General features: G+C 44.8%; 2 protein-coding genes across 4 annotated transcripts; one reads left to right on the top strand and one right to left on the bottom strand.

The window, feature by feature from the left end:
• Positions 1-17: 17 nt before the first annotated feature.
• Positions 18-2,244, bottom strand: emp3b (epithelial membrane protein 3b (MAM blood group)). Of its 3 annotated transcripts, none has more exons than XM_076984004.1 (5): positions 2,094-2,244; positions 1,114-1,214; positions 832-934; positions 579-719; positions 18-366 (listed from the first exon to the last, which is right to left on the bottom strand). In XM_076984004.1, the coding sequence occupies exons 2-5, from the start codon at positions 1,189-1,191 to the stop codon at positions 191-193; spliced, it is 498 nt and encodes a 165-aa protein (XP_076840119.1). In that variant the 5' UTR covers positions 1,192-1,214; positions 2,094-2,244; the 3' UTR covers positions 18-190. The 3 variants fall into 3 exon arrangements, with proteins under 3 accessions (XP_076840119.1, XP_076840120.1, XP_076840121.1); XM_076984005.1 differs by having other exon boundaries at positions 1,114-1,204; positions 2,094-2,231; XM_076984006.1 differs by having other exon boundaries at positions 1,114-1,979; positions 2,094-2,186.
• A 654-nt stretch (positions 2,245-2,898) lies between these two features.
• Positions 2,899-9,461, top strand: trpc4apb (transient receptor potential cation channel, subfamily C, member 4 associated protein b). The gene is made up of 19 exons (XM_076984114.1): positions 2,899-3,134; positions 3,868-3,996; positions 4,100-4,216; positions 4,300-4,357; positions 4,562-4,617; positions 4,745-4,873; positions 5,022-5,223; positions 5,445-5,633; positions 5,926-6,068; positions 6,323-6,451; positions 6,541-6,599; positions 6,744-6,845; positions 6,957-7,040; positions 7,142-7,232; positions 7,340-7,480; positions 7,721-7,832; positions 7,971-8,083; positions 8,204-8,410; positions 8,506-9,461. The coding sequence occupies exons 1-19, from the start codon at positions 3,012-3,014 to the stop codon at positions 8,641-8,643; spliced, it is 2,322 nt and encodes a 773-aa protein (XP_076840229.1). The 5' UTR covers positions 2,899-3,011; the 3' UTR covers positions 8,644-9,461.
• The last annotated feature ends 133 nt before the right edge of the window (positions 9,462-9,594 follow it).

A 9,594-nucleotide genomic window follows, 5' to 3' on the forward strand; every position in this document is an offset into this window, starting at 1 on the left:
ACTTAGCTTTGCCATAGTTCAGCATAGTTCACAAAAAATGCCTTTTTAATTAGGAGGGACATTGAATTCGGTTCTGAATAGTGAGTACTTGGTTTTGGTCTTATATGATTTAGAACACTGCTAATAGTAATAATTGAAGATTACATCTGTAGTTGTACATTTCCTTTAACTCAAACATCAATGTGCGGAACTATTCCCTTTTGCGCAAATAGATATACATAATTCCACTCCACAGAAGCAAAGGCACACATACCCATGCCAAAATAAAGCAGTAACCAAAGTGTCCCAAACTCAGCTCTTTGGAGTCCTGAAGAATTTCTTTAGCGTGTAGTGTGTAGATGAGCGTTCCTGTAAAGGTTGTGAGACCTGGGTGTACAATGTGGAAAGGGATGTCATTACAGAGGACAGGGAAACTATAGATGATCACGGAGATTCATCATAGTCATATTACTTGGCAATTACGATGTACTTACTGGTTATACAAACAATTATGTAAGTATGACATAACATCCTGTATTATACATAGATGAGGTGTGCTCAAATGGGAACTCGACCAAGATCTCAACGTTCTGGTTTACCTGCGAAAGCCTGGCAGACACCAGTGAGGTAGAATAATCCTCCTTTAGACATGGTGAAGAGCTGACCAAGAAAAATGAGGAATGAGACCGAGGAGAAAACCAGGGAGAGGACCATCAGGGCTTGGATAGCTTGGAGCCACTCTGAAAAACCATTGTAACGGATGAGGCGGGCCTTACATAAAACCTCTCAATTGAAGAGCTTTGTACAACGTGGGAGTTGTATGGAGCTTTACTCAAATAAATCCTTTGTTACCTGTTTCTCTTGATGAGGTACAAAGCCACGTCTTGGTTTCATTGTCGAATCTGCAGTTATACCAGAGGTCTGAGCTCTCTGTGTTGTCTAACACCCACCAGGACTGAGCCAAGAAAGATGAGAATCTTTTCAGTCAGAGGCTGTCCTAATGACATTTCTTTCATAATCTCAAAAACATTACTAGATTTATCATGGTGCATATTATGTCAACAGAATGAATTGGTTTATCTTTGGTGGTTTACACTTGGTAAAATTTGTCAGGACTGAGTTTGCTGAGATAACCTTTTCCATGGTGGCGATGAAGAGAACTGCCAGTGTGAAGAGATGAAGGAGTGTGATGAACATCAACAGGTAGGCCATGATCTTCCACACCCTGGAAACAACTCACAATGACAAACATTCCTATATGAAACTAGGTTGCCTCCATGATGGCCCCACTGCACATTAACCTGCTGAGATAGGGTGTACATTCTTATACATGGCTTCCCAACGATTTCTTTACTGCGATGCACAATGTGTGCTATTTCACTTTATGTATACATCTATCTACTATCAAGATCTCAGAAGAGTGCTGGAATAAAGGCCATTTTTTCCCATTGGTGTAACCAGTGATATTTTTACGCATAACACTGTCCATGGTTGTAGATTTTGTGGTTAGAGTACCGAACTGATCTGTTCCAGCCAAAACCAGGAATGGAAAGTGGGCAACTAGTAAAACTCCTGGAGGGTGGGTAAACTCTGCCTGGCTCGAGGCCACAGGCCGAGGGCTGAAAGACCTCATTCAAGCGTTTATACAGTCTCTGGGGATTTGCACTGTGCTACCTCCCCTTATAATTAGAGGGAGGGATTTAATCAGTTGAGTTAATTGATATCACATTGCAATTACCTGTACCATGACATCAGATAACACATCAGATATTAACAAAGACCCTTGTGGGAAAGTCAGTTATTTCATGTTCAAAGCACATGGGTGTGTGTTACATGGACACCGACCAGTGGATTCAGAAATGCTTTTACGAAAGCTCATAGTGACTCGTAACATAAATTATAAAACTTGAAAGAACAGAAAAAATCTGACATAAAATCGAAATGGTTTATGTGAAAGCCGTCTGATCGTAATCTCATCAGTTAGTGAGATAGTCTTGAAGCTAAAATACAAACATCAGTAAAATAAATTTCAGTAATTTGCTATAGATCAGAAAGAACTTTGATGCAGATTACTGCCACTCAATTTTGTATTGATGAGGAGAAGTGATTCCTACCTTCAGTGGGTTCAGACAAAAACGGGTTTCGGCAGCTTCACGGCTGTTCCTCCACTCAGTCGACTACTCTGTCTTTTCCACTCTCCTCTTCCACTCTCCTCCTTTTCCTTGCACTTTTTTCTGTTCTTGTTTTCTTTTTCTTTTTTTGGAGCATTTAAACGGCTGTTTCCTTTGGCGTGAACAACACCCCCTTTACTCTCCTGCACTCCCTCACGTCTACAGAGAGAGGCTGCTCTTTAGCCAGGGCCCACCCATCTGGACAGAGACGCATGCATCTACAAATGTTTCCTTTACCCCATCAGATTTCCTTTTCCATTATACTGCATTGGCCCCGTGCCAAGAGGTTGATTTCTTGATGGAAATTTGTTGAATAGGGAGGGAAGATTACAGGAATGACTGTGTTTACATTCATAGTACACTCTGCATGTAATTGCAGAATCTAAAAACTCAGATTTCAGATTTATCTATGGGGCAAATCCTTACTGTATAATGTTAAGCGTCATTATGGAAAAGAACCACCCAACAGAATGTCACCCATAATATTTAAAATGTTTCAGGATGGCTTTTTTAATTAGAAAAAAATAAATCTTTCCATCAATTATGATTACTATCTTACTTTTTCTTACTTTAGTAGGCTGAAAGAGAATTATTGTTAAGGCTGGGTTTTCTTTGTGTGTTTTTTTCGACTCATTCATTGTTCATTAATTCTTCTAATCTTCGTAATTAACTAAGGTATTTGAATTAGGTGCCTGAGCAGAGGTCTTGCTAGACCATGCTGTGCTCTGCTCCCAGGACGCACCCAGATCAAACGCGTCTGTTGTATCCTCCGTGCCAGTAGGTGACAGTGAGTTGTGCGTGTGACTCGATTGAGATTTACTGAAGAAAAAGAAGAAAAAGTGCAACGTCAGAGGAAAAACAATGGCGACCAACGGGCAACAGTCGTCTCGAACTCAGACAAGACGAAGGAATCGAACCAAAAATATATTATGTAAGATCAAAAATGGTCATATAACAGGTTTGGGGATGACACGGGGTGCACAGGTAAGTTCCCCCTGCATATGTTTCGTTATTGCTGAAGTAAGATCTTCTGTAGGTATTACAGTTTTGCAGGCCGCAGGAACCCCGTCTGTGAAGTTCTGACTAGCGAGCTAGCGCTGTAGTTTATGTACGAGTTTGTTCAAACGTGTATTCGTATATTCGTGTGTGTCTGAGTTGTATTGATACATGATGTTTTTTGTGAACCGATGTAGTGTTAAGAAATGATTTTATTGCGGCTGGCTTGTTCTGGACAGAACTGTCTTTTCAAGTTGCTAATCAAGCTAGCTAGCTAAACGGTTGGTTTGGTTCGCTCCCATATATGACTGTGTTCATATAGTGTTGGTCTGTGTTTAATGTACCACCTGTAAATAAACATGAGAAATGTGTAGTTAACACGCTTACACATTTACACTGCGTATATGATACAACTGTTGACTATAATATTACGGTAACGTTAACCATAGATCATTCGTTAGCTTGCTAGCTTGTGTTTCAGACTGGCCAGCTAACTAAAGGTAAATACACACCATTGTGTTTGGCCAATAGCTCATTTGTGTGGGGGAAAAAGTGCTTTTCATTGCACAACTTAATCTTATTGGTTGCACAACAAGATTAGCTACAGTTTACAATGACTATTGTTTTCATTTGACGGACGTTTCCTATTCTGTGCTTCGTGGTGACTACGTGTGTGTCGGTTATGTTAATCGGGTTATTTTAAATTGTGGACAATCGATAGATCCCAGTGGGCCTTCTTGAGGAGAGGGATAAGAAAGCTGGATGGCAGGGGATACCCTTGTTACTGAGGAGACTGCATCAGAGCAGCCACACACACAGCGACCTGACTAAGACCCACAGTGTGGTTAAGGTATCCGTAAAAAAAAACAAAAGTCTTTAATCAAAATCAACTTTTTTATCATCTGTCTTGAACATTTGATACAGTATTCGGTAGCTAACATGTGGTAATGCAGGAGCTGTCGTCATTGCTGTCTATGGAGGCCATGTCATTTGTGACGGAGGACAGGAAGACGCCTCAAGAGTCTGTTTCACCCAACACCTACACCTTTGATCTGTTTGGAGGTGTTGATGTAAGTGATGTGACAACATTAACATAAATGGTTTCAGTATAGTGCAAAATCAGTAACTTTTTGTGTTTGTTTGTTTTTATTAGTTGTTTGTAGAAATTTTGATGCGACCCACTCTTTCAGTACAGAAGGATGTACCCATAAGTGAGTGCCTGAATGAATTAAGCTGGTTTATAGAGTGCTCTGTTTCTTTTGTGCATGTGTGTATAAATGTAACTTGTGTGTTTTTTCATTTCTTTTTATTTCTTTAAGTTTTAAATGTGTAGATAGTTATTCCTCATTCACTTGAAATACATACTGCTTTGAACAATTGCATGTTTATTTATTTTAAATGTTTTTATATTACAGTGAGTGATGATCTCATCAAAGACTGTTTAAGCGTTCTTTACAACTGTTGTATATGTGTAGGTATCTTTTATACTTATTTTGTGAGATTAAGAATTTAATCCTTAATTGTTTTATTTCTGTTCACCATATTTGAATGTAACGCTGCTGTCTCTGTCTCTGTCTCTCCCTGTTTCTCCTTCACAGACAGAGGGCGTTACAAAAAGTCTAGCAGCAAGGGATGACTTTGTCATGTTCCTTTTCACTCTTATGTCAAACAAAAAGACATTTTTACAAACCGCTACTCTTATTGAAGACATAATGGGGGTTAAGAAGGTAAATATTTGACTGCTTTTAAGTTCAGTCTGTGTGTTTCCTGCCTCAGTGTTTGTGTAATTGCACTTAGACTGCAATATATTCATTCATTGTGGCTTAACGGGAACAGCTTGAAACTCCAGACATTCAATTCAAGCTCTTTTGTCAGGAGGTGATCCGATTGGAGGACATTCCCAACCTGGCCAGTCTAGTCCAGAGCTTTAACCAACAGCAGCTGGCCAATTTCTGTCGTATCCTGTCTGTCACCATATCGGAGCCGGACGTGGGCGTGGACGATAAGCACACCCTCCTGGCCCGCAACTCCCAGCAGAAGGTCACTGTTTCTCCATCGCGTGCCGAGAGCAACCAAGGTAACCAAGAGTGCAGACACGCATGCATGCTGGGATTTTTGTTGGGGAGGGGGTATTTGGGCTGGATTCAAGCCAGAACCCAGATTTGTTTTAAAACAGTGAAACTCTTCATGGCAGGCGATAATACTCCTCAATCTCACACTGAAGTCTTGCCATTGTACACTATCTTTGTCTCTCTGGCTGGCTCCTCCCCCTGGACACGCCCTCCTCCCCAACCACAGTGGCCCTGCTGAACATCCCAGGCTTCATCGAGCGGCTGTGCAAGCTGGCCACGCGGAAGGTGTCCGAGGCGTCGGGCACCGCCGCCCTGCTGCAGGAGCTGGAGGACTGGCACAGCTGGCTGGACAATGCGCTGGTGCTGGAAGCCCTCATGCAGATGGCCATCGAGGAGGCTGAGCAGAGCAGCACGGGTGAGGGGGGGGGGGGGGGGGTGTAGGACGGTTCAACCCGCATCTTTAATCATGGGCAGTGGCCCAGTGGTTCTGGGTGCGTGAGGGGGGGTGTAGGACGATTCAACCCGCATCTTTAATCATGGGCAGTGGCCCAGTGGTTCTGGGTGCGTGAGGGGGGGTGTAGGACGGTTCAACCCGCATCTTTAATCATGGGCAGTGGCCCAGTGGTTCTGGGTGCCAGTGGTTCTGGGTGCGTGCGTCTCTCCGCTTGTCCCCCCACTTATCACCTCGTGGCCCGCGTGTTTTCCAGAGTCGTCCGACGAAGGCTCGCTCTCCTCAAGCCCGCTACGGCACACGCTGCCTCAGTCCATGAAGATTGTGCATGAGATCATGTACAAAGTGGAAGTCCTCTACGTCCTGTGCGTGCTGCTTATGGGCCGCCAAAGAAATCAGGTAGAACGCACGGCTGAACTTTAGTGAGCTTCTGTTCATATAGCCTCACTTCAAGTGTGGGATTTACTTTGAAGGGATCTCCTGTCCAAGTTCTGTTTGTAGATTTTATTTCTACAAAAAGTTGCACTTTGACCTTTTGATGATAATGGGCACAGGCAGTGTGTCCCACAGATTTCTAGACGTTTAGGAAATTTGTATGTAATATGATTCAGATGTTTTGGCAGTGGCCATCAAAGTAACTCTGTGTCTAACAGGTTCACAGAATGCTAGCAGAGTTCCGGTTAATTCCTGGTCTAAACAACTTGTTTGATAAGCTGATCTGGAGGAGACAGCCATCCAGCCATGCACTACACAGACAGAATCAGAACTGTGACTGCAGCCCAGTAAGACCCAGTTCACTAACCACTGCATCATCATGAGCTAGTCTGTATATAACATTGCCAAGATTGTCATGTGTTGTTTGTGTTTGCAGGAGATCTCGTTCAAGATCCAGTTCCTCAGGCTACTGCAGAGTTTCAGCGATCACCATGAGTGAGTAGAGAGCCACGGGTGGCGATGTGATCGGGGCGTGATTTCCCCCTACGGTTCTCCCACGTGCTCTGTGATGGGTTTTGAGTGTTTGCTTTGAGACTTCATGTGTACGTGTAGTGAAATGCTGACCCCGTCTTGCCTCAGGAACAAGTACCTGCTCCTGAACAGTCAGGAGCTGAATGAGCTCAGCGCCATCTCCCTGAAAGCGAACATCCCTGAAGTGGAGGCCCTGGTCAACACGGACAGGTACAGAGAGCGAGGGGGGGCTTACTCGGGGCGTACGCATGTGTGTTTAACCCCTTACCAGATCCTGAGGTTCTCCTTTGATTCATTCGCTCCCTGCTCTTCCTCGTGGAGGAATCTGGTGTGCGATGGGAAGAAGGGTCTCCTGACCCGCTTGATCTCGGTCATGAAGAAGGAGCCCGTCGATTCGTCCTTCAGGTGAGATCAGCGTCTGCTCAGTGGGGCAGGCCTTTACAGGAACGAGGCAGTGGGGCCGTTTTGTGCACAGTGCTTCATGTTGCTTGTTCTGTGCCCTGTAGGTTCTGGCAAGCTAGAGCAGTCGAGAGCTTTCTAAGAGGAGCCACATCCTACGCAGACCAGATATTTCTGCTGAAGAGGGGCCTGTTGGAAGTGAGTAATCACCTCTTCCTCCGCACAGATGTGTGCATGTGTCATTTCTACAGTTCTGTCCTTTGTAATGTGTGTGTGTGTGTGTGTGTGTGTGTGTGTGTGTGCAGCACATATTGTTCTGCATCATCGACAGTGGCTGTAAATCGCGGGATGTTCTTCAGAGTTACTTCGATCTGCTGGGCGAGCTCATGAAGTTCAACATTGATGCTTTTAAGAGATTCAACAAATATGTGAACACAGAAGAGAGGGTTCGTGCAAGCCACACAGACTGTTATAAGAGGCTTTGTGGTTTCTCTGATATTTTAGATATGAAGGTTTTTCTGCAGTTGTCCTCTTGCTTGGAGACACGTCTATCATCAGAAGACACCAAATGCAGTAGCACTTTGAAACAGATCATTTAAAATAAAGTATAATTTCATTTAAAATATGCCTTAAATAAAAAAATATGCCTCTGAGGTGTTTTTCATAACCTCTGTGTGTACTCTCAGTTCCAGACGTTCCTGGGTCAGATCAACAGCTCGCTGGTGGACTCCAACATGCTGGTGCGTTGCATTGTACTGTCCCTGGACCGGTTTGAGGGCCAGACAGAAGACGTGAAAGGTACTGGAACGAGAGTGCTGAGCAGGTGGTCATACCAGTCGCATAAGATGTCTGCTGGGCCCTCCAAGCTCCCATGCTCTTTCTCTCTATCTGTGTCTCACCCCCCCTCCACCCCTCCCTCTCTCTCTTCTCTCTCAGTGGTGGAGGTGTTGTCTGAATGTCGTCTCCTGTCCTACATGGCCCACATGGAGAACAGGCTGTCCTTTCTCTTCAGGCTCATCAGCATCATCAACGTGCAGACGCTAACTCAGGTAGGGCGGAGCTTGTTGTCACGTCATCTACTCCCCTCCCCCGACGACAAATGACGAGCACAGTTTTCGCACTCTGGTCCCTGTCTACACTGCGTAAACGCCTCCGTCCTGACCTCGCAGGAGAACGTGAGCTGTCTTAACACCAGCCTGGTGGTGCTGATGTTGGCACGCTGGCGGGCCAAGCTGCCCTTTTACCTGAGCGCCCTGCGCCAGAAGGAGTTTGTGGAGAAATACCCCGGCTACCTGCTGAACAACTTCCACCAGCTGCTCCGATTTTGGCAGCACCACTACCTCAACAAGGACAAAGACAGCACCTGTCTGGAAAATGTCAGCACACTCTTCTAAAATACGCGCATTCACTACTCTATAGCTGCATTTTTTTCAGTGTAGCAATGCCTCTGTCTCTCTCCCTGTCTGTACAGAGTTCTTGTATTCCTTTCACCTACTGGAAGGAGACGGTGACGGTGTTGCTGAGTTCGGACAGGAGCTCCCTCTGTGCCATAGCCTCATACATCGACGATGCCTACAGGGACCTGGACAAGGACTTTATGGAGGTGTGATTGTGGAGGGTGGGCGTGGCCCAGGAGTGACGGCAACATTTCTAATGAGCTACTGGAAGCTCATTGGCGCCACACATCCACAGAACACCACCCACTCCTCCACTCACAGAACTGCTCTGTAGGGATTCTGCAAGGATTAGAAAGTGTGTGTGTGTGTGTGTGCACATGCATGTCTGCGAAGCCAGTAAGTTGTTTGTGGGCACTTGTGTTTGTTTGTAAACACGTTGGCACACCTATGTGTGTGCAAGAGCTACAGTAGATGTCGGTTATTCCTCCAGGTCTAGAGGCACGCACACTTTTTTTTTCAGCTGTAGGCTAAGGGCTCGCTCTCCTTTTTAGACATTTGAGGGTGTTGATTGGATTAAAGAACAGGAAGAATCATCAGCTGTGGAGACACCGGTGAAAAGAGCCCTCTCCTCCAGAAAGAACCCTAGGAACTTCAGGGAGCCCTCTCCTCCAGAAAGAACCCTAGGAACTTCAGGGAGCCCTCTCCTCCAGAAAGAACCCTAGGAACTTCAGGGAGCCCTCTCCTCCAGAAAGAACCCTAGGAACTTCGGGGAGCCCTCTCCTCCAGAAAGAACCCTAGGAACTTCGGGGAGCCCTCTCCAGAAAGAACCCTAGGAATTTCAGGGCCATTGCTATTCTTGTTGGTGGTTTGCTTAGTTTAAAATACTGCCTCTATATTTAAGAATGACTTGTAGCTCGCTCTTGAATATGAATTCTAACTTTTAAGCCCAATGTCAAAGGACAGTCAATGAAAAATAAAGATGTGACGTTTTATCACAGCTATGTCTTATTATATAAACTATATTGTCCACGATGCAGTGTTTGTGTCTTTAATAAGCTGCCCGTTTTGTTCTCAGAAACATGAGGTTTCATTTCCTGTGTGAACTGCCACACTGATACATGTTCTTTTCCATACGGCCTCATGGTTTGGAATGCGTGTATCAA

Source organism: Brachyhypopomus gauderio, chromosome 21 (assembly GCF_052324685.1).
Source record: "Brachyhypopomus gauderio isolate BG-103 chromosome 21, BGAUD_0.2, whole genome shotgun sequence".
Classification (NCBI taxonomy): domain Eukaryota; kingdom Metazoa; phylum Chordata; class Actinopteri; order Gymnotiformes; family Hypopomidae; genus Brachyhypopomus; species Brachyhypopomus gauderio.

Excerpts from the sequence above, each read along its gene's own strand:
- emp3b (XM_076984004.1), bottom strand. The coding sequence starts at position 1,191 with ATGGCCTACCTGTTGATGTTCATCACACTCCTTCATCTCTTCACACTG. Across the intron at positions 935-1,113 it reads TCATCGCCACCATGGAAAAG|TCCTGGTGGGTGTTAGACAA; the intron begins GTTATCTCAGCA and ends TTCTTGGCTCAG. Across the intron at positions 367-578 it reads TGTCTGCCAGGCTTTCGCAG|GTCTCACAACCTTTACAGGA; the intron begins GTAAACCAGAAC and ends TTGTACACCCAG.
- trpc4apb (XM_076984114.1), top strand. The coding sequence starts at position 3,012 with ATGGCGACCAACGGGCAACAGTCGTCTCGAACTCAGACAAGACGAAGG. Across the intron at positions 6,069-6,322 it reads TGGGCCGCCAAAGAAATCAG|GTTCACAGAATGCTAGCAGA; the intron begins GTAGAACGCACG and ends TGTGTCTAACAG. Across the intron at positions 8,084-8,203 it reads ACGTGCAGACGCTAACTCAG|GAGAACGTGAGCTGTCTTAA; the intron begins GTAGGGCGGAGC and ends CTGACCTCGCAG.